This window comes from Dendropsophus ebraccatus, chromosome 6 (assembly GCF_027789765.1).
Source record: "Dendropsophus ebraccatus isolate aDenEbr1 chromosome 6, aDenEbr1.pat, whole genome shotgun sequence".
NCBI classification, from domain to species: domain Eukaryota; kingdom Metazoa; phylum Chordata; class Amphibia; order Anura; family Hylidae; genus Dendropsophus; species Dendropsophus ebraccatus.
Genome location: NC_091459.1, coordinates 87052600 through 87075488, shown reverse-complemented (window position 1 = coordinate 87075488; position 22889 = coordinate 87052600). Strand labels below are relative to the sequence as shown.

The following is a 22889-nucleotide window of genomic DNA, read 5'->3' as shown; positions in this document are numbered from 1 at the left end:
TTCTTCTTCACCCCCCGAACAGATAGGCACAGCAGCATATTTCATAGTAGGACAAAGAGGGGAGTGTGTCAGAGAGCGGATGTGTGCTCTGTTGCCATAGGAACATGTTCAAGGGGGTTATGACTTTTTGTCTATAGAGACTATCATCTCTTGTGTGCTATTAGGCCGCTCATCACAGAGCCCCCCGGTATCTGCTGGGCTCACACATACTCATCTTGTTGTATAGTCCAGCACAGCTGCAGACACATCGGGAGAGTGTATTCTGGGCCATACTGGAGAAAATAGGCAGCTATATTTCTGGAAATGGGAGATGTCTCTTGTAGAAGTCACTTGTCACAGATAACAAGGACTTTTAAAGAGTCACTTATTTATCAGATGAGAACATAGTTGTAGAACAATCTCCAAAAGAGTCAATAACATGATACAGAATAAAAAGACTAAAACAACAGTACAATAGTATGTAGCTGGTAATAAAACAGTGTTCTATCCTATCTTTGATGCCTGTATAAATACCCTGGCCAAAGCTGAACGTCTCGATGGCAGAACCTCCCCAGTCTCCCCACCCCGGTACATGCCCCTGCCAAGATAAAGCATCACTATTTGGAAATAAAACTGATTTATATGGATAACGCCACATTCATTATTGCTAAAAAAACTGAACGCATACTAGCACGATCTCATTGGATAACCCCAAGAGTGAAGAGGAAGTCACATATTTCTGTGATTGCCTGATTTGCATCAATAAAGCCAACAGAGTGCCAGTTAATGGATCAATGCAGTAGAAATGTTATAGGGACACAACACTGCTATGACCTGTGATTGTCTGCAGGGTCCTGCTCCTGAGAAGACAGAAGATCAGAGACTAGACAGAGGTGAATGGAAGATGTGTGGGACTGGAGTTATACAACAAGAATTGTAGCCTTGCAATCGAACACCCCTTTAAGAAACTGGAAAGCACTATGGAGCAGGTGGTAAGCCAGGTGAAAACATATTAATCTATGGAGCAATTAGAAGGGGAATCGGCTAGGGAGAAAAGAGCGAAGGCTTTCTTTTAAAAAATGGAAGGTGTTCATAGTGACGTTCTTGGATCCCACAGAAATTCAGAGGGTCATATGACCATTTAGAAATACGGCCTGATATATGAGGGCTAAACTAGCGGAAACTGCATTCGCCCACTGACACTAAGCTTACTTAGAGTGTAAAAAGGATGTGGTCGTGTTGCGAGCAAAGGGGGGGGGGGGTATTTAGCTTCCTCTGTTAGGGAATTGTTTGTTTTGGTGTACTTTATACTATGGACACATGCCATGATGTAACTCCGTGCATACCAGTCAGTCTTTCACACCATGTATGTATTTTATAAAATGTTTAAAACTACAATAAAAATTTGTTTAAAAAAACAAACAAACTGGAAAGTTACCAAAGTTAAGCTGTGTTTACACAAATAAAAATTGCTGTTTCATGCAAAAATGTCTGCAATTTGACATTTTTCAGTAGTTTTTGCATGATAAAGGCTAATTGCATGTTTTGTAAGCCACAAAATGGGTTAAAGTCCAAAGTGTGAACATAGCGTAACATAAATGATGTCCCTGTTGCAGCTATGTCTCATACTGAAAACCCTAAAGGTGCGTTCACACGTACAAGATCCGCAGCAGATTTGATGTTGCAGATTTAAAGCAAATCATCAGTTTTAAATCTGTGCTATCAAATCTTCTGCAGATCCTGTACGTGTGAACGCACCCTAAAAGCTGCTTACACACTCATGCACACACACTGGTTTTTCTTTTGGAAAAGTGAAGTTTATGATTCAGTTTCGTAGCCAAGTCCAGAAGTGGATCTAGCAGGAAGGGGAAATATTAGACTTTTGATACCACTTCTGTCTCATAAACTGGAGAATATGTTTTCCAAACCGCACATTGTATGAAACAACCCTTAGGCTTCCCTCAGGCACAAAATTTGCACTGTATTTCTGGGGCTGAATAAACACCATGGAAAACGTCCATAAAATTGCCAGCAGTTTTTAATGTTTTTTTGGTGTTTTTTGGGCTCACAACTCCACCCCATTCACTTACATTACCTGCACACTTCAGGGAACATAACAATTTGATCTTTGCTAGGACGGCAAAGACAAATTTGCCATGTAGACCTAGCCCAGAGCTGGCTGTGTCTAGACTGAAACATACCATAATGTGGCACTCTCTATGAGCTATGGGTTGTCACATAACATTAAAGAAACGTACAACTAGTTGATATTGACCCATTTAAACAATTTTTATTTAATTGAAAATTTACATACCAGGCATTAATATGATCATACTGCATGTGTATAACAGCCGCCTGAATCAGCCCCCGCAACATTTACCCATCACATCCATTACCCACAAAGGGGTAACATGGCAGATGCTGCATGCTCCAACTATAGCCTCCTATAACCCTGTATTCCCCCTCTGATAAAAGCTAAAGTTGGGAAATGTTATAGATGGAAAAGCTCTCAGTAACTCAGCATTGCAATAAGCGCTCTGATCTGACACAGTAAAAGTCTTTTTTTTTTTGTTACCATATCTATTAGAGATGAGCGAATTTACATTAATAATGAAGCAAAGTTCTTCGTTATCTCTTCACTCTGCTCATCATGCCACTGATCCCAGAGTGCCTGGAAAAGCTGGATCCAGTCCTGGGAAAGTGAAAGAAGTTTCCCAGGACTGGATCCTGCTTTTCCCAGCACCTGGAGCAGCAGTCAATTTAATGGAAGCAGGCTGATGAGCAGATTGCAGAGATAACAAAGAACTTTGCTTTGTTATTAATGTAAATTCGCTCATCTCTAATATCTATATCTAGATTATAAAGAGGGGTAAAACATAAGTGAAAGTCACTTACTTGTTGAGATGCAGTCCCAGTTTTAAAGAAAACTGCAAAATATACTGCACTGTGTGAATATAGTCTTTATTCTTTTGGATCCACAACTGTGGGTTTGTTTTTTTTGTATTGTGTGAGGTCCTCTGTTAAATCTTTCGTGACCATAGAGGTATGGCGGAAGTGCACTAGGGAAGGATGAAACAGATATGGTGGTCACTGACTGCTATTAGCAGCTGACAGTCACCATCAGTGGCCATGACTGGTGATAACTCGGACCCTGGTTCATTAAACCTATAGATGCTGCACTCAAATATAAGGGGAGGGAAGAGTTATCTGTCTTGGACGGTAAAGAGGGGGGGGGGGGGGGGAGAATAAACCTAAATTGGCCGCATGCAGGGCTTAGAGAGTACCCACATGTCATAAATGCTTCAGATGGGAATGCTAAAAAGGAAACTTAATTCATTTATACTTTTCCTTTTAGAATCTACCCTTGTTTTTGACTGGAAAAAAAACCCTCTGGGTTTTTCCAGGGAAATATAAACTTTCTCTACTGTCCCCCCATGCCATAAAATAATGAGTCTATACTTGTTCTCCCTCTCTCTCCTCTTCTCTGGCTGTGTGATCCTCCGCTCCCAGCTGTGTTCCTGTTCTGTTGACGTCTGATGACCTGTGATTGGCTGAACAACGAGTGGGACATCACAAGTAGAGATGAGCGAACATGCACAACCCTGGACGGCAGTCCTCGGGCTGGATTAACCTTCTTCAGGCAGCAGGATTCAAATACCGATCATTTGGGTTCATGCAAACCCAAACTTTCGGAAAGTTCGCTCATCTCTAGTTATAGTGAATCTTTTCCCCACAAAGATATAGACCAATCTGCTCAGTGTCTCAGGTTTCCTTAAAAGTGAACCAAATCAACCCAATTGGGCTTATCTGGTTCCCTAGTGCACAGTATAAAGCTCCTGTGCAGCCCGTGGCACGTACTGGCAGCAGCTGCAGCAACAGCTTTGTACCAGGGAATTTGAAGTTCTAATGTGCTGGCGCGGCTGGTTGTCATCTGGGTGGCTCCCTGCCTGTGTGTAGTCACCGTTCTTTGCCTGTTAGCATGCTCAGCGGCATATTTGACAGGAAGAGAGGCCAGTAACAGGCCTCTCTGCCTACCAATCATCCTGTCCGAGTGTGCTGAGAGCGGTAACTAGACACAGGCGGTGAGACGGTCAGATGACAACCTGCCCGCCTCTGGAATAAAGCTGCTGCTGCAGCCGCGGGCGGTAGGTGCCACGGGCTGCACAGGAGCTTTATACTGTGCACTAGGGAACCAAATCAGCCCAATTGGGCTGATTGGTTCCCTTTAAATGTCCCACTAATCCTTGACTGACAACAAATCTCAAGAAACCAGTCTTATAGCTAATGCATTGGTTGTATCATGTGCATGAGCCATTAAAACAATTTCTATATGAAGTCCACGCACTATTACAAAAGGAATTTACTGGGGTTTCACTGACTGCTATAATGTCTATACTGTCCAGTCAGGTCAATACTGGGTAATGCCTGAGTACACTTCCATTGCATTTCTCAATTAAAAAAAAAAAAAAAAAAAAAAAGATAAAAAGGAAATAAACCCAACTGTACTTTCACATCTTATGTACCCTGGTGATAAACTGCACATGGGTAACGTCAAAGATCCAGGACTAGATCGAGTAAAACGTGTGGGAGTGAGCTGCTGAGAGTAACAACATATAAAACTGGGTTCAGCTGGTTAACAAAAGATCACCAAACCTAAAAAATATATAAAGACACTTAAAAATATAGATTGCTTTCCATATGGAAATTAAAAAACATACATGAATTACTTAGAGTAAGTCAACAAATCATAGATATATTGTCCACTGTACAAAATTTGGCACCAATGTTTCACATGGACGGTTAACCTGCAAAGTTATAGCACCCACTTTATGTAACTACGGAAACTACAGGTTATGTTGCATTCTATAATACTAAGGACAATATATTATGACATTTGTCCATTACAGCTAACAGCAAAGCAATGGCTTGGCACCAGCACAGAGGAGGTGATTTATTCAGGATTGTATAGTCTACCTATAAACTGAGAAAGTCCTAGCAAGTGTAAGCTTTCTCCACGTAGCAGCAATAGGTCTCTCCGACAGAGAGAACATGTGAAAAAACAGAAGTGCAGAAAAGAGATTCCTTTCATCTCCCTCCAATGGAGTTCTCTGTATTGGCGCCATATGGTTCATAAGCTGCTCATTCCAGCCAATCAACCAGAGTTGGAAAACCGTGAATCCAGGATATATTAATACTGTGGTGCAGTCTCAACCACTGGGGGCATTTTTTCTTACTTTTACAAATCAAAAAAATATATTTTTTTATTTACAGCACTTTTATTTTGCTCCATTGAGTGCTCAATGTTGTTGGCATGAGAGTCGCGAAAGTGTCATAAAGCACCAAAAGCTGGAGGTCACTAGGCTGCCATAGATGATAGGCATTGCTGGCATTTCCATAGCAGTGAACAATGTGTAACACTGGTAAGCCATAACAAATGCTGATGTGGTCTGTGGAATAGATAAATAATTGATTTCTTCAGATTGCCTCTTCTTCTGATGGTGTGGGTATCACACTGAAATCTGGGTATAGTCCTAAACCCTTACTATGTCTTTATGTCATAGGGACAAGTGCAACTTGTGTTTTCTTCATCTGGGTTTTTACATATCACTCTGCTTCCTTTATAACATCTTCATTCCATTCGCTGCTATGGCTGACAGGGATCTGTTTCAATCCTTCATCTGTAAGCACAAATGCAAAGAAGTTTTTGTCAGACCTTCTTCATATGTACCATATGTGTCCTAAGTTACACAAATCTGCCATCTGTAATTCATGTTCCAAACTGCTGACACTGTTAAGACAGCTGTAAGGTCAAGGAGATACATGGTACCTTTCATATATCCAACTGTGCTTCCAGAATGTAAGAAAATGCCTTTATTCTGTGTAAAGTCTTAAAGAGGTGTTCCCAAGCTGTAATGCCTCCTCGCTCCCCTTCTTTACTCTATCCCTGCTTGTCAGCTGTGTCAGGTGTGGGAGGGGAGTTGAGGAGACATTACAGACCATCTCCAAAGTTTTTTTTGGCAACAACACACATTTGTAATATACTGATAGAATATGCAATATATTGCTTGTAATGTTGGTTACCCCAATATTATGCCACTGATATAATTTAAAAGTAACCTGTCATATGGTTTCACATGGTTTAACCCCTAGACGACCCTGGACGTAGGGTTACGTCATGGAAGTCTGTCCCCAGACGACCCATGACGTAACCTTACGTCATGGGTGGTATTCCCGCTATGAAGCGCGCTCCGGAGCGGAGCGCGCTTCATAGGAGGTGGGGGCCGGCTGCAGTGAGCAGCCGGGACCTCACCGGTAATGACACGCTGCAGCGATCGCGCTGCCGCGTGTCATTAATCCCTTAAACGCCGCGATCGCGGCGCGACCGCAGCGTTTAAGTGTAAGTGACAGGGGGAGTCCCCTGTCACTTACTGATCGGGACCCCCGCAGTGTGACTGCGGGGGTCCCGATCGTTGAAACGGACTGCTGGAGGTCTCTTACCTGCCTCCGTGCGGTCCGATCGGCGATCTGCTACACTGAGCCTGCACAGGCAGGCTCAATGAGCAGAGCGCCGATAACACTGATCAATGCTATGCCTATGGCATAGCATTCATCAGTGTATAAATCAAAGTACTGCATGTAAAAGTCCCCCAAAGGGACTTCAAAAGTGTAAAAAAAAAAAGTTCAAAACACTAACACACAACCCCAAAACCCCTCCCCCAATAAAAGTCTAAATCACCCCCCTTTCCCATTATATAAATAAAACATATAAAAATAAATAAATAGATAAACATATAATATACCGTAGCGTGCGTAATTGTCCGATCTATTAAAATATAACAAGCGTCATTGCGAACGGTGAACGGCGTACACGAAAAGAGGGGAAAAAGTGCGCAGATTACCGATTTTATGTTACATTATATATTAAAAAAAATCAATAAAAAGTGATCAAAACGTCCGATCTTCACAAATATGGTATTAATAAAAACTAGAGATCATGGCGGAAAAAAATGACACCCCATACAGCACCGTAGGTGAAAAAATAAAACCGTTATAAGCGTCACAATAGGCCCATTTTATTAATATTTAATTGCCAAAAAAAAGGATTTCATAAAAAAAATATATATAACATTAGAGAATCTGTGTAACCTGCATATGGTTGTGTTCGGACTGACCTATAGAGTAATAGTGTCATGTCGCTGTTACCATATAGTGCATTACGTAGACACAGGAACCCCCCAAACGTTACCATATTGCATTCTTTCTTACGATTTCACCTATTTATATCTTCATAAATAATATATTTGGAATTCCATCATATATGTTATGGTAAAATGAATGACGCCATTACAAAGTACAACTATTCCTGTAAAAAACAAGCACTTACATGGCTTGTAGATAGAAAACTGAGAGTGCTGGAGCTCTTAGAAGGGGAGGAGGGAAAAACGAAAGCACTAAGATCAAAATTTGCGCGGTCCACTGGGTCATTTTGGGCCTGGTCCTCAAAGGGTTAAAGCGTAACAGTCATATTTTTTTTTTATTGCAGAAATCAGTAGTATAATCGATTTTAAGAAACTCTGTAATAGGTTTCATCAGCCAAAAAAGCCTCTTTCTGTACTCAAGAAGCAATCTCCCAGCCTCCCCCCCTGACTTCTTATCTGTGCATTATCAGGCAAACATGTCTTCATTACAGAGAAGCCAGTGAAGACGGGCTCTGCTCTCTCCATTGTAAGCCTATGAAGGGGGGAGGGGCTGAGGGAGATGAGGGAGCAGGAAGAGGTGACATGAAGGTCAGCTGTTTGTAGACTCTCTGGGAACCTAAAACGCTAAATTCAGGTGTCAGAAAGGTCAGTGCTTATCTATGAACTTACTGAGAGAAGATTGCAGGGTGTTGTGCTTTGCAGGACTGCTCCGTGCTCAGTCACTCCTAACAGCCCCTTCCCCTCTCCATAGCCACATAATGGAGACAGAAATCCTGCTTCATTTGATGTGAGGGGGGAGGCTGGGAGATTGCTTTTTCAGTCCAGAAGGAAACTATTTTAGTGCATAAAACCTATTACAGTTTCTTAAAATCGCTTGTACTGTTGATATTTAATGTTTTCAGAAAAATGACCCTGAAATGACAGTTACGCTTTAACTAATCACAATGGCAGGAAGAGGTTAAGAGCAACTTAAAGTGCAACTGTCATTTAAAACATTTTTGCAGAAATCAATATTACAAGTGATTTTTAAGAAACTCTGTAATGGGTTTTATTAGGCAAGAGTTTCTGTACTCAAAAAGCTGTGCTGCAGCCCTCACTTCTTATCTGTGCATTATCTGGCAAAGTCACATTACAGAGGAGCCGGGTTTGCTGAATCCATTATAACCAAAGGAGGGGGGATGGGGCCAATTGGATGAGTGAGCAGAAATTGCTGAATCCATTATAACCAAAGGAGGGGGGATGGGGCCAAGGGGATGAGTGAGCAGAAATAGCAGACAAACAGCCTGAGAAATTTGGAGACTGTCGGCTGGATTCACAAGTCAAACTGCTCAGTGCTGGTCTGGGAACTTGGTGAGGTAAGATTGCAGGATGTTGTGCTGTGCTGGCTCCTATACATGAGCTGGTCCTCTCCTCTCCCTGCTCCCTTTCTCCCTCCCCCTTCCATAGACCATAATGGACACAGATAATGCAACAGATAAGTAGTGAGGGGTGGAGGCTGGAAAATAGCCTTTTGAGTGCACAAGGAAACTCTTTTGCTTAATAAAACCTATTATTTTTTTTTAAGTGAAACTGTATCCACCAACCCACCCCCCCAACTGCTGGTACCATCCATTTGATGACAGTAAGTCTGTCCCGGTTCTATCTTGAGTCAATGAGGCGTGACCTAGAGCTTCTGGGCCCTAGGCCATGCCTCATTGACTCAGCTACTGAAGATTAAAATATTATTTTACCCTAACCAAGGCACTGGGCGCATTTTAAAAGAAAGAACCAGGAAGGGCTTTTTTTCTAACCCTGGATATAACCCCTTTACCCTCAATATGTGAAACCATCTGACAGATTTCCTTTAAAATAAAAGTACAGCTGCACTCTGCTGCAGGCCATATCTTCTTCCACTGTGGCAGCACTTGGTTTTACATGGGTGAGACAAAAGCAGACAGGCCCCCAATTTCTATTGTGAGTCCTTGGTTCTACTACCATAGGATCGGGCAAGAAATGTTAAAGAATGCTAAGATATATAGTTTTCTGTTCTCTCACACCCACTACAGTATCTTATAAGATTTAGAATGAGCATGGAGCAGGAGCTGCACTGATCTACTTATATAGCAGCTCTGCGCCAGCCCTGACAGAGAAAGCTGCTGCAGAACAAGGCACCTTCCTCCCTTCCGTAGTTGGGGGCAGATGTTAGTATTTATTCACTTACCTGTTTGGGAGCAGGCAGGTGGATACACCTCCTCCCAGGTATATTCTGCAAGGTTGACAGGTTGCGTCACCCAAAGGTCCCTAAGGAGCTCGTCTAGAGTCATACGCATTTCTGGATCACGATGAAGAAGGCCAGATATAAGATCATGTAATTCTAGGAAACAAAGTACAATCATTATCACTAGGTGAACAGAAGGACCATCACCAAGCAGAACAATACACACTTCATGAAATTGTGCCTGGACTGTGTCGGGGTCACTTCATTCATTCTGGGGGAATTTATGTCCCTATTGTCAGGATCGTGGGGGTCGGACTCCCACCATCAGCTAGCTATCCTGTAGATAGAGAATAACAAGATAACTCAACATCACACTGATTTGGGGTCCTATTAGACGAAGCAATTTTTCATTTCTACTAATTAACGATAAACAATTGCAAATGAGCGCTTTGGGGAACGACCTGACATCATTAACTATAATACACGGAACAATATACGTTAGTCATGATCATAATCGTACCCTAGTATATGAGCGATCATAATAACAAACCAACAATATGTACATACACTGAAAGATTTGCAAACGATTAACGCAGATTATATGGTCAGCGCAAAAGATGCGATCAACGACATACAAACAAATTTTCATTAGTTGTTTGATGGATGCCTGCATACACACAGATAGATTATCGCTAAGTTTGAATAGTAAAACGATCTTTTGCACAATAATCTTTCTGTATAATAGGGTCCTTAGAGTGGTATATAGTGCCAGGACTTCTGTAAAGTTGGATATATACAAGCAATAAAAATACTAACTTGTGATGAGGAGTTCTGATTGATATGGGAAGTAAACACGTCTTACCTTGTGATACAGAGAATGGAGGGTTCAGCTCTGCATCCAGGATCTCTTCAACCTCACAGAAAGGATTCTCTCCAAATATCAAAGTGTACAGCGTCACCCCAAGAGACCACATTTCCAGCTCTGGACCAGGATACCTGATTACACAGCAGACTGGAATAAGCTTCATATATAGAAGTTTTTTTTCAATCTTTCCCCCACCCCTCTGGCATATTTATTTTTACGCAAGGGCCAACATACCCTTTTAAACTATAGTACCTCAATAAGTCAGGGAGGCTTCAAATTCTCTCAGAAACCATGACATCACGAATCAGGTGTAATACCTATGGAGTGTCCAGCAGGGAGCGCACTATATGTTTAAGTCTATGGCACTGTATTGGCTAAGGAAGTTTATGTAATGTAATGTATACTATGCTTTATTGATGCAGTACGTTTATGGAATCTCTCTGTCCTTGCTCTCCAAATTATTCCATAAACATACTGCATCAATAAAGTATAGTGTACATTACACCACATTACATTACATAGACTTCCAAAGCCAATACAGTGCCATAGACTTACACATATAGTGCGCCCTCTGCTGGACACTCCAAAGGAATTACACCTGATTCGTGATGTCACGGTTTTTGAGAGAATTTGAAGCCTCCCTGATCTACTAAATTAAGGGAAATAGCACTATATGTGCATTTGCCATAATTAATGTATATCAGGAATGTGTCTAACTTTCCATAAGTAATAACAGATTAAAAAATACTATTGGCAGGACTTCTCCTTTAAGGACCTATCAGCCATATTGGGCCGATAATCGTTTAGTGTAATAGAAGACAACTATCAGCCGATATGCACGATGGCGACTGATTGTTGTCTTCCAACAGGCTGAAACGCCAACGATCAGCCTGGCAGCGATCTGCTGCCTTCACTCTGTGTGATAGGAGCGGGGGCAGACCACTGCTGTCTTCTATCAGCTGCCCAGACGATCTGGTAATCACCCGGGCAGCCCCCGCAGCTTCCCCCGTCGCCCCCCCCCCCTCCCCACTGCTGTCGGCGTATGGAATAGTGCCAGCAGTGGGCAGCGCTCACTTGCTCTCAACATCAACCTGTGAAATAGGGGCTTTAGTTTCTCAGATAGCATCAGTCATTCCAGCTCTTTCTTCTAATGGAACAATCTTTTACATAACAACAAACAGTAAGCTGCATCTGTAATAGTAGCAGATGAATTATGGAAGCTAAAACAAACATACGGATTGCCAAGCAGAACTTCTGGTGCACAATATTCTGTGGTGCCGCAAAACGTAGAGAACAATTTTCCAGGTTGCAAACGAGTTGCTGAGCCAAAGTCAACCAGCTTTATTGTGAAGTCCGGAGAAATAATGATATTTTCATCCTTAATGTCACGGTGCAAAATATAATGACTGTGGAGGTAGCCTACTGCTGACACCAACTGCACAAAACACAAAACGAGAGAAAATGTTAGCCGGCTTATAGTATATAAAAAGTCAGTTTAATCTTGCATCAGCGGGTCCTGTCAAATGCCAGATATAGTCAATAGAAAAGAATGGGATAAATGATTACATTCCTGCTACAATAATATCATAGTTCTATAGTCTGTGGAGACCAAATCCTGGAGACTTTCTCTGTGCTACGGCATCATTTAAAACCAAAATATTTCTCTGAATCAGCTTTTCAGAATAAAACTTGTCAGTGTGTCTGGTGTCAGTGATGAGAGAGCTTGCTGGGATTCGATGCTCATTTTAAGGAAAAAAATAATAACTGTAAAACAACAGAATGCAGTTGAACACAGTGCCGAATGATCATCCAGTTTCAGCTAGAGTCTGCCAAAGAAAATCTGCGATGATGGATTGTTTTTGGCTGAGTCTGTTAAAGGCCATCAGGAGTAATTGTTTGTGTATCATTTTCATGATCAATGGAAATGTTGAAAGTCTTCTATTTTGGCTGATTTGATCTTTAGGCTATGTTCACACTACGTAAGTTCTGTAGTAATGACGGCCGTTGTTGCTGATTTGCAACAACGGCCGTGATTACTACGGAACTCACGTAGTGCTGCAGCTGAGGGAATCTTGGCCAGAGTGTATACACATAGTATACACTCCAGCCGGGATCCCTAGTGGCGCCGCAAAAAACTGACATGTCAGTTTTCTGTGGCCGTTATTCATTGAAAAAAATTATTGCACACAATAGAGCGTGCGGACGGGGAATACAGCAGCAGTGAAGATCATCTGTCCGGTACTGCAACACTGGCCATTCCGAGACCCATGGGAATATGGCCTTACTGTGGTAAAATCCTCATTCAGGCGCAATACCATATGTTTTGTACTGGCTGTGCCTGGTACTACACGTGGCCCAGTCTAATTCATCAGCCACTACAAAATGTATATCACAGTGCCTGCTAAACAATGATGAGGCCACAACGCTAGCCCAAGCACCTTTCAATCAGCTGATTGGTATTGATAGTCTCATCTGATGACCTATCCTATATGATCTGGTATTGATGACTTATCCCAAGACATCAATACTAAAGTTAAGCAAAACCCTTTTAATTCACTGGGTTAAATTAGGACAAGTTTTCAATTATATCAGTTTAAAAAAAGTTCCTGTGAGTAGATAGCGCACTTACGCAATGGTGACCCCTGGAGTTCTTTTTATTCACTCTTAGAATGTCCACCTAATGCGTCTAGGGCTGGTGAGATAAAGCGGTTTCTTGTGCACTGATTCTTATAGACTGGCCTGCACAATAGCAAAACCAATCCACTGCCAGTGCACAAGAGGATCCAGGTGAGCTGACTGATCTACTAAGCAAGTGCGACCACCAGCACTGAGCATTATAAGGTGGACATTCTCAGTGGGACTAAAAACACAATATAAAACAGCAATATCTGGACACCCCCTTTTTATACTTTTTAATTGTAAACTTGTTGTATTTTGTGTGAACAAAGAAAACTAATATTTTTTTACCCCATAAACGCTTACCAGTGAAATCTGAGCAAGAAGCCCTGACATTCACTATTAGTAACGCCTTATTATATATCTTAATAGTACTTTAATGACTTTCACAAAAAAAAAAACTTACAATCTAATGTGCACTTACCTGACGGAAGATGTAACTGGCCAGAGGTTCATCCAAGTTAGGCTGATTGTCAATGAAGTCAAAGAGGTCAAGTGCGTCACCATGGAGTTCCATCACTAGCTGAAAGAACTTGTCATTCTCAAAGACTCCAAGGACCTGCGATATATTCATTATAGTAAGAGGAAACATGACCAGTAAGACAAGAATCAATAGATGCAATATACTGAATGCTACATCAACATACTGAGTCTGCATAAAAACTCTTGTTTCCCTCAGTTTGCCAGGACAAAAGGCTTGACAAGGAAAAATACATATAACAGGTCAGTCTCTATCCAGCATGTTGAAAAGTCACAGTGATGTCCCATCACACTGCCAACGGCTTACCTTGGATGTCACTATAAAATGAGAAATGGGTAATGTCTACAGAAACTGTCATGTGATATTATGTCACTGTGAGGACCTAATAGAGGGAAGCTATCAATTGGGGACTGCATTTTTTTTTCTAATGGTAGGAACATGACAGGTTTTTCTTACATTTTTATCTTATGGATTCCCATCCTTGTCCAGATCCCAGACTGTCTTTTTGAATTTTTTTTTTAAAAAAACAGCACAGAACAAGGGGTCTGTCAAACTGGTATATGGAGTCTTATAAGTCGTGCCATGCTCCATGGGAAAAAAGTATGCAAAGCAGCCCATTCCCAGAAAAAAACAACCTGCTCTACATTGTCCCCTACTGGAGGTAATGTCCTTTCACATCAATGTACACATGGCTAACTCCCACATCTGATGGAGATTCTAATCCTCCATCATGTTTTTTTTTTTTTGAGTTGACCATTGATTTGTAAAATCAAATATCTCTAATATAGAGCAAGTTCTTCTTTTTGGAATAAGCTAAGTTGCAAACAAAGAAACACCAATACTTACCTTTATAATATTGGGGTGCTGTATCCTGGACAAAATAGCAATTTCTTGTGTAACCCTCCCAAGTTCAGGATCCTGAACCCAGCAGTCATCTAACACACGATCCTTACGGATAAATTTCACTACAACCTGTTGAAACAGAGACATACGTACATAATTACTATCACTGATGTATGAAAAAGGATGAGTTTTTACTCACCGTAAACTCTCTTTCTCGTAGTCTTCATTGGGGGACACAGACACCATGGGTATAGGCTGCTGCCACTAGGAGGCTGACACTAAGAAAAAACAAACTAAGTCAGCCCCTCCCAGCAGGCTATACCCGCCCACTGGCACTGAGCTAAACCAGTAGTGAAAGAGCAGTAGGAGGAGCCGAAACAAACAGAAAAAAACAGTCCACACTCAAAATCTGAAAACACAGGCCAACAGGCAACCTTAAAACAGACAACAGAGGGTGGGTGCTGTGTCCCCCAATGAAGACTACGAGAAAGAGAGTTTACGGTGAGTAAAAACTCCTCCTTTCTCGTGCGTCTTATTGGGGGACACAGACACCATGGGACGTCCAAAAGCAGTCCCCTGGGTGGGAAGAGACAGAGTGGGGCTAAGAAGAGGAAGAAGCCACTGCTGCCTGCAAGACCTTGCGGCCCAGACTCGCATCGGCCGATGCAAAAGTGTCCACACGGTAAAACCTCGAAAAGGTGTGCAGCGAGGACCACGTGGCGGACTTGCAGATTTGAAGAGCCGAGGCCCCATGATGGATGGCCCAGGAAGCCCCAACCGAACGAGTAGAGTGAGCTGCAATCCGGAACGGGGGCGACTTACCCTTACTCCGGTAAGCCTGAGCGATGGCGGAGCGTAGGGTCGCCTTAGACGCCGCTGACCCCTTCCGAGGACCTTCAGGGATGACGAAGAGTGAGTCCGAGTTCCGAAGAGACTTTGTCCTGGAGAGATAGATGCGCAGGGCGCGAACCACATCCAGCTTGTGGAGCGCGCGCTCCCTTGGATAAGAGGGGGCCGGGCAGAAAGAGGGAAGAACAATATCTTCGTTGAGGTGGAAAAGGAAAAAGCACCTTGGGCTGGAAGGAAGCCACGGGCCTAAGAACCGCCTTGTCCTGGTGCAACACCAGCAGGGGAGGACGGCAAGAAAGAGCTGCCAACTCCGAAATCCGCCAGACAGACGTGACCGCCACCAGGAAAACCACCTTAAAGGACAAGATGGCCAAAGGCACATCTCGGAGGGGCTCAAATGGAGGAGACTGCAGAGCATCCAGGACAAGGTTCAGATCCCACGGGGGAACTGGGTGCCGATAAGGAGGTGCAACGTGCCCCACCCCCTGGAGAAAAGTCCTGACTTGGGTAACTGACACCAAGGGCCTCTGGAAAAATACTGAAAGGGCGGAGACCTGGCCCTTAAGAGAGCTCAGGGATAAGCCAGAGTCCAGGCCTGCCTGGAGGAAGGCAAGGAGTCGCGCCAGAAAGAAAGGAAGTGGTGGCGCAGAACAGGCCTCACAATGACGGAGGTAGGCCCTCCAATAACGATAATAAATCTTCGCCGACGCAGGCTTCCGGGCCCTAATCATGGTCCTGATGACTGCATCAGAGAAACCGTGTGATTTCAGAATCCAGGTTTCAATAGCCACGCCGTCAAACGTAGCGTGGCTAAACGCGGGTGGCAGAGTGGTCCTTGAGTGAGAAGATCTGGCCGGTCTGGTAGACGCCAGGGGACGTCGGTGGCGAGGTTCACGAGATCCGTGTACCAGGCGCGCCGCGGCCAGGCCGGGGCCACGAGGATTACCGGAACTCCTTCCGACTTTATTTTCCTCATCACCCGCGGCAGAAGCGGGAGAGGAGGAAAGATGTAAGGGAGGCTGAACCGATGCCAGGGAATCACCAAGGCGTCCGAGGCCAGAGCCAGAGGGTCCCGCATCCGGCAGACGAACTTTGGCAGTCTGTGGTTGAAGCGAGACGCCATCAGATCCACATCCGGTGTCCCCCACCTGCGACAGATCTGGGAGAACACCTCGGGATGCAGGGTCCATTCCCCTGGATCCACACGTGCACGACTCAGATAGTCGCCCATCCAATTGTCCACTCCCGGGATGTGAACAGCGGACAAGGCAAGCACGGTTTCCTCCGCCCAAGAGAGGATCAGCGCCACTTCCATCATGGCGGCCTTGCTGCGGGTCCCGCCCTGATGATTCACATAAGCCACTGCAGTGGTGTTGACTGTCTGCACCCGATAGGGAGACCGCGGAGCTGTGCCTGCCAGTGCAGAAGGGAGAGACGAATCGCCCGCAGCTCGAGGATGTTGATGGGGAGGCAAGCTTCCTTGGACGACCAGGTTCCCTGAACCGTCAGATCGTTCCAAACCCCTCCCCAGCCCTGCAGGCTGGCATCGGTGGTCACGATCTGCCAACGAATGGGAAGAAAGGAGCGACCCAGAGAGAGGCTCGGAGACCGCAGCCACCACTGAAGGTCTTGACGGAGGCGAGCCAGTAGTTTCACCCTCCGATCTAGGGAGGGGAGTGACCTGTCCCACCGTGACAGCAGGAAGAGCTGCAGAGGACGGGAATGAAACTGGGCAAAAGGCATTGCCTCCATAGACGCCACCATCTTCCCCAGAACCCTCATACAGGAACGTATGGACACTGGACGGTGGCTGCAAAGAGCTCTGATGTCGACCTGAAGGGACTGCAACTTTTCCTCTGGAAGGAAAACGCGGGCCTGCATTGAATCCAAACGCATTCCCAGAAAAACAATGGACTGGGCAGGGATTAGGGAGGACTTGGGGCGGTTGAGCAGCCAACCAAAGCGTGAGAGCGTATCCAGGGTGATATGGAGGCTCTCTAAGTTCTGGTCCTCGGACGGGGCTTTGACGAGTATGTCGTCCAAGTAATAGGTTACTGAGATACCTCGAGTCCGAAGAAGAGCCATGAGTGCCGCCATGGTCTTCGTGAAGACCCGTGGGGCCGAAGCCAGGCCGAACGGGAGAGCCACGAACTGATAATGCTCCTCCCCTACTGCAAAGCGCAGGAAACGTTGATGAGGAGGAAAAATCGGCACGTGAAGATACGCGTCCTGAATATCCACTGAAGAGAGAAACTCGCCCGGCTCCATAGATGCGATCACAGAGCGCAGGGACTTCATCCGGGAAGGAGATAGTCGGATATGACAATTCAGACGTTTGAGGTCTAAAATCGGACGTACCGAACCGTCCTTCTTCGGGACCACGAATAGGTTCGAATAGAACCCGCAGAACCGTTGAAGAGGAGGGACGGGAACAATCACTCCTTTTGAGAGGAGCGAAAGGATGGCCTGGGAAAAACCGGCCGCCAGGGCAGGGGACCTGGGGGGACGAGAAAGGAAAAAACGATCGCGGGGAACGGAAACGAACTCGATCTTGTAACCTTGTGAGATCACTTCTCGCACCCAAGCGTCCTGAACATGAGCAAGCCAGACCTCCTGGAACAACAGGAGGCGGCCGCCCACCTGAGGAGAGCCGAGTGGGGGAAAACCTTAAGGAGGAGGAGGGCTTGAAGGTGCCAGGCTTAAAGGGGGGGCGGGAGGCAGCAGATCGCGCCTGCCAGGAAGAACGGTTCTTGGAGAAACCGGACCTTTTGTTCTGAGGGGCCGCAGATTTCCCGGAGCGAGACGGCGGAAGCGACCGAAAAGAACGAAAGGAGCCTGGTTTGCGACGGGAATCCTGACGCTTGGGGCGCTGCTGGGGAAGATTGGTACTCTTCCCCCCCCCCCCCCCCCCCCCCGTGGCATCGGAAATTATGTCATCCAGACGTTTCCCGAAGAGACGAGAGCCAGCAAAAGGAAGACTGGTGAGAGAACGCTTGGAAGCGTTGTCAGCCCGCCACTCATGAAGCCACAGAGACCGGCGAATGGCTACAATATTGGCCGACGCAAAAGCCGAGCAGGCTGCAGCGTCCAGAGAAGCCGAGCAGAGGTACTGAGCCACGTCCTGAATCTGTTGGGCGAGGTCGGCTAAGTCCTCGGCCGATACGCCAGAAATAAGACCGTCCCTCAGTTGCTTAGCCCACACTGAAATGGACTTAGACACCCAAGTGGAAGCAAGTGTGGGTAGGAGAGAGGAGCCGGAGGCCTCGAAAGCTGACCTAGCTAAGGACTCAGTGCGTCTGTCAGTGGAATCCTTAAGGGACGACGCATTGTCCAGCGGAAGAGTCGTGACCTTCCGAGCGAGAGATCGGGGGATCCACTGAGGATGGACCTGACCAGCGAGACACAAGGTCTTCAGGGAAAGGATAAAGAACCGACAAGTGTTTAGGTTTTGAGAAACGCTAGTCTGGGGTCTTCCAAAATTTCGAAAACAGGTCATCAAATTCCTTGTGACTGGGGAAAGTGCTGCGGACACAGCGGCCGCTTTTATGGAAAAAGACCTCATCAGAGGGCGGTGGGTCCGGTGAATCCTTCAACTGGAAAGTATCGCGGACTGCGGCCACAAGGCTGTCCACAGTGGAAGCCATGGGGGCTGTTAGGAGAGGGATGCGTAGGGGCCAGGCTGGTTCCAGGGGAGCCAGAGGAAGAGCGAGAAGAGGCACGGCGAAGATGCTTGCGGGAGCGGCTCCTGCCGGGGCGGACGCTGGAGGCCGCCGGGCGGGACTGGGCAGGCGCAGAAGAAGAAGCGGACAGGCGATCAAGAGCAGCCGCCACAGACTGAGACAACTGAGCCATCTGCGACACTGACTGGCAGAGGGAGCGCTCCCAAGCCGGGGCAGACTCCTCAGACTCCGGTGGGGGGTCCTGAGCAGGGGAAAGAGACGAACTGGACTGCATGGAACAAGCAGCGCAGAGAGGCTGAGAGTGGCCAGAAGCAGATTTAGTGTTACAAGACGTACAGAAATAGTAGGTAACAGAGGAAGGAGGAGGATGCTGGCGGCGTGTGGAATCAGATCTTGAGTCAGACATAATGAAAAAAATAAGAGAGCAATTGAAATCTAAATATATATATATATGTATATACAAATATATAGTAAGAAAAAAAAAGCCAGCTAGTGTGCTCCTTCAGGCAGGCAGCTGTTGGAGGCTGAGAAGTAACCAAGCCTGCAGAATAACAGAATACACACAGTGAGAAGACTCAGAACAGGTAACAGAAGAAACAGGCAATAGATAGTCCCAGAGAGGAGCTTACCAGGAACAAGACAGAAAGATGGCAGAGGTCCGGTCAGGGCACAGGATGGCTGCTGAGGGCAAGGATGGGTCCGCAGAAGAATCCTAGCCAGGAAAGCAGGCTGGGGGTTGTAGTCCCACGGACTGAGGTCTGTTGTAGACCGTGGAGCTGTGCAGTCTGCAGGATGCCGCACCGACCGGGCCGCACGGATGCCACGTTACGTGCGGAGTGACGTCTGGCGCTGGCCCGCGCGGGAGACATAAGACCGTGCGCGGGAAATACAAAAACCCAGGAGGATCCGAGGGAAGAGGAGCGGCAGAGAAGAGGCCACGAACCGGAAGTCACGGGCCGCACACCGGAAGTCGCGGTCCGTACAGAAAAGGAGGCCCCGCACCCGGCACCTAAAACCAGCATCCCAGTTCCCGACCCCCGCATGCAGTGACGGAACAGAGGACCGGAACACCGCAGGGGATGAAAGAGCACGGGGGACCCGGGAAGCTGGAGGTGCATGGGGAAGGGGGCGGCGGGCTGAAAGATAGAACAGGCCGCAGGAGGGGACCGAGGGACCTGAATAGGCCATGAGAGGGAGAGAGAGCAGGGGAGGCATATACTTACCCCCGATGCTGTCGGATCTTCTGCCGCGCTCAACTTTGGGAGGCTGGGCGGGCAGGGGCTGGCAGAGCAAGTCCGCATGAAGGAGCAACAGACAGCAGAGCTAGTCTGTGTCCTGGGCGCTGGGTCCGGCCGGTGGCAACCTAGGGTAAACAGCCCCTTTCCAGTTAGGTTCTGTGCCCTGACTCACCCACCGTGACCCACCGTGCCCCGACCTGTTAGGAAGAAAAAATTAGCAATCTAAAGAAAAACAAGCAGAAACTGGTCTGGAATAACCAGACCTGCGTCTGCCTCCTACTGACACTAAGCTAAACTGGATTAGCTCAGTGCCAGTGGGCGGATATAGCCTGCTGGGAGGGGCCGACTTAGTTTGTTTTTTCTTAGTGTCAGCCTCCTAGTGGCAGCAGCCTATACCCATGGTGTCTGTGTCCCCCAATAAGACGCACGAGATATTATGGTTCTTGTTTCTTGAAGTGCACCTCAACTTTCCACAAACACTGGGCAAATCATAGAGACATGACAGAAGATGAAGATTAGATCAATGGAAATGTATAAAAGGTCTCCTTAAAGTATATCTCCAGTGGTGGGGATTGGTTTATGTGTATGAAAGTCATTTTCTAATACAAATGTATTTTGAAATTTGAACATAGTTATACACATAGGGCGTCTCAAGATAAATACTTTTGCAAATACATTCATTTAACAAATTTGCCTCCTACTCCTGATATGCTGCTCTTTCCCTCCCATTGTTTACAGTCTGTTGTCTAGGTTACTGACCACCACTCTGATCTAAAACAGTGGTCTTGATGGTGTACATATGGCTATAATGTAGATATTCTGATATATCGTGTATATACACTTTACAATATGTATAAATATAATTGAATTTATATTCCCCTTGCCAGACCACTGTTTGAAGAGAGGAGTGGTGGTCAGTGACCTAGACAATGGACTGTAAACAATGGAAGGGAAAGAACAGCATATCCGGAAAAGGAGGCAAGTTTGCTAAGTGAATGTAATTGCAAAAATATTTAAAGAGGATGTACCATCAGGTACATCCTCTTTAATCTGACCCATTTTTTTGAACCGCGGGCAAGTTCCCGTGAACGGCGCTGTTCTATCCTCAGGTACCTCGCTGGGTCTTAGGCACTGGAGGAAGGCAGGCCCGCCCCCGGTGGGCGGAATCCCCCGCCCCTCTATGACGCAGCTCCATTGATTCTAATGAAGCCGCGTCATAGAGAGGAGAGAATTCCCTCCCACTGGGGGCGGGCCGGCCTGCCTCCAGTGCTTCAGCCCCACCCAGGTACCTGAGGATAGAATAACGCTGTACACGGGAACCTGCCCGCGGTTCAAAAAAGGGACCTCGGCACCGGCTTCCTCGTGATGGCGCTGTTTTATCCCTGGGTCAGATTGAAGAGGATGTACCTGATGGTACATCCCCTTTAACTTGATGAATCCTGCAAGTATAACTATATTAGCTGAGGTGGGAATACCTCTTTAAAGAAGGTTTGCAGAAACAGTGGACTAAATCACAAATTCAACTGGTTTCTTAAAAGAATATTCCCATCTCAGCTTGTTATCCCTTATTCATAGGATAGAGTATAACAAGCAGAATAGCGGGAGTCTGACCACCAGGAGCCCCACTGAACCTGAGAACAGGCACAACTGTCCTCAGAATAAATGGGCAGTCGTAAGGGGACCATAAACTCAGAAGTCAGTACTCAGAAATGTTTCCCGCTTCCATGAAAAAAATAACGGAGACCAATGTGGCTGCTCCATTCTTTCTGGGATGATTATGTCCTCCTTTCTTGGGATTGTGGGGGTCCCAGCGGTTAACCCCCCTAATTGTTATCCCCAATCCTATAGACAGAACATATGAAGCTGATTTAGTTTTATCTCTAAATTCTAGAACAAAAGTTTCAGTTTATAGTAGAAGGTTTAGGCTATGTTCACACTTTGTATGATACCGGCCGTTCAGTGACCCGGCCGGGTCACGGAATGGGCGGTGTCAGAAAAGATCATCCCGGTTGGTACTGCAGTACTGGCCAGATGATCTTTACACCTGCTGAATTCGGATGCAGGCGCATCCGTATGCGCCCGCATTCGAATTCCCCGTTGCTCCATTTTGTTAACTGGCAAGGTTTTCTGCGGCCGCTATTCACTGAATAGCAGCCACAGAAAAGTGACGTAATTTTTTTGCGGTGCCACTAGGAATCCCGGCCGGAGTGTATACACATGTGTATACACTTCGGACGGGATCCCTTAGAAGGCAGTACTACGTAAGTTACGGAACTTACGTAGTGGGAATATAGTCTTATACTAGAAAAAAAAAATCCCTATCAGAGAGTTGGTACTAGAATCAAAATCTGCATGTAAACACTGACCTCTTTTGCATCTTCCTTGTGTTTTGCAGACCACACAAAGCCAAACGCTCCTTTACCAAGAGGGAACAAAGTCTCATACTGCTCCTCATACTGACCACCACAGGCACCAAGCGTCTGGAGATCTTGTATTTCAGTGCAATGTCCAGCTTCAGCATTGCTGCGGATCAGCTACCATAGAGAAAAGTTAGAATGAAGTGGCAATATAATGTAAAGAAAATCTGTCACCAGAACCCACTTTAGGGGTGTAAGGATAAGTTGGTACTATAGTCCCTGATAAACCTTTTAAATGAGTCTCTCTCAGAATGCATTTACAGAACATTCTTTACATACATCAGCAATGTTTTCTTGCTTGTATTTGAGGATCATCCATGCCTTCTTCCTCAGACACATTCTTCTTCTATTGTATATCAGTTCAACATTGTATGTGTGTGCTTTATGGCAGCCTCAATGTATATAAGGTAACGGTAAAAGAGATAAAGATTAAAAATGTGAAATACTCTCATACTATCATACAGT

General features: G+C 45.7%; 1 protein-coding gene across 5 annotated transcripts in view; it reads right to left on the bottom strand.

The window, feature by feature from the left end:
• Positions 1 to 4712: 4712 nt before the first annotated feature.
• The window catches only part of PASK (PAS domain containing serine/threonine kinase), a 38651-nt gene continuing 20474 nt past the window's right edge, over positions 4713 to 22889 (bottom strand). For 4 of the 5 annotated variants that reach the window (XM_069975319.1, XM_069975318.1, XM_069975320.1 and 1 more), the window contains exons 12-18: positions 22374 to 22541; positions 14244 to 14369; positions 13341 to 13475; positions 11476 to 11675; positions 10238 to 10371; positions 9379 to 9531; positions 4713 to 5657 (exon numbers count right to left, since the gene is read on the bottom strand). In XM_069975319.1, the coding sequence (XP_069831420.1) occupies positions 5584 to 5657; positions 9379 to 9531; positions 10238 to 10371; positions 11476 to 11675; positions 13341 to 13475; positions 14244 to 14369; positions 22374 to 22541 (990 nt within the window). In that variant the 3' untranslated portion in view covers positions 4713 to 5583. Of the gene's footprint in view, positions 5658 to 9378; positions 9532 to 9601; positions 9713 to 10237; positions 10372 to 11475; positions 11676 to 13340; positions 13476 to 14243; positions 14370 to 22373; positions 22542 to 22889 lie in introns of those variants that run through there. The other variant, XR_011363672.1, reaches the window with a different exon arrangement.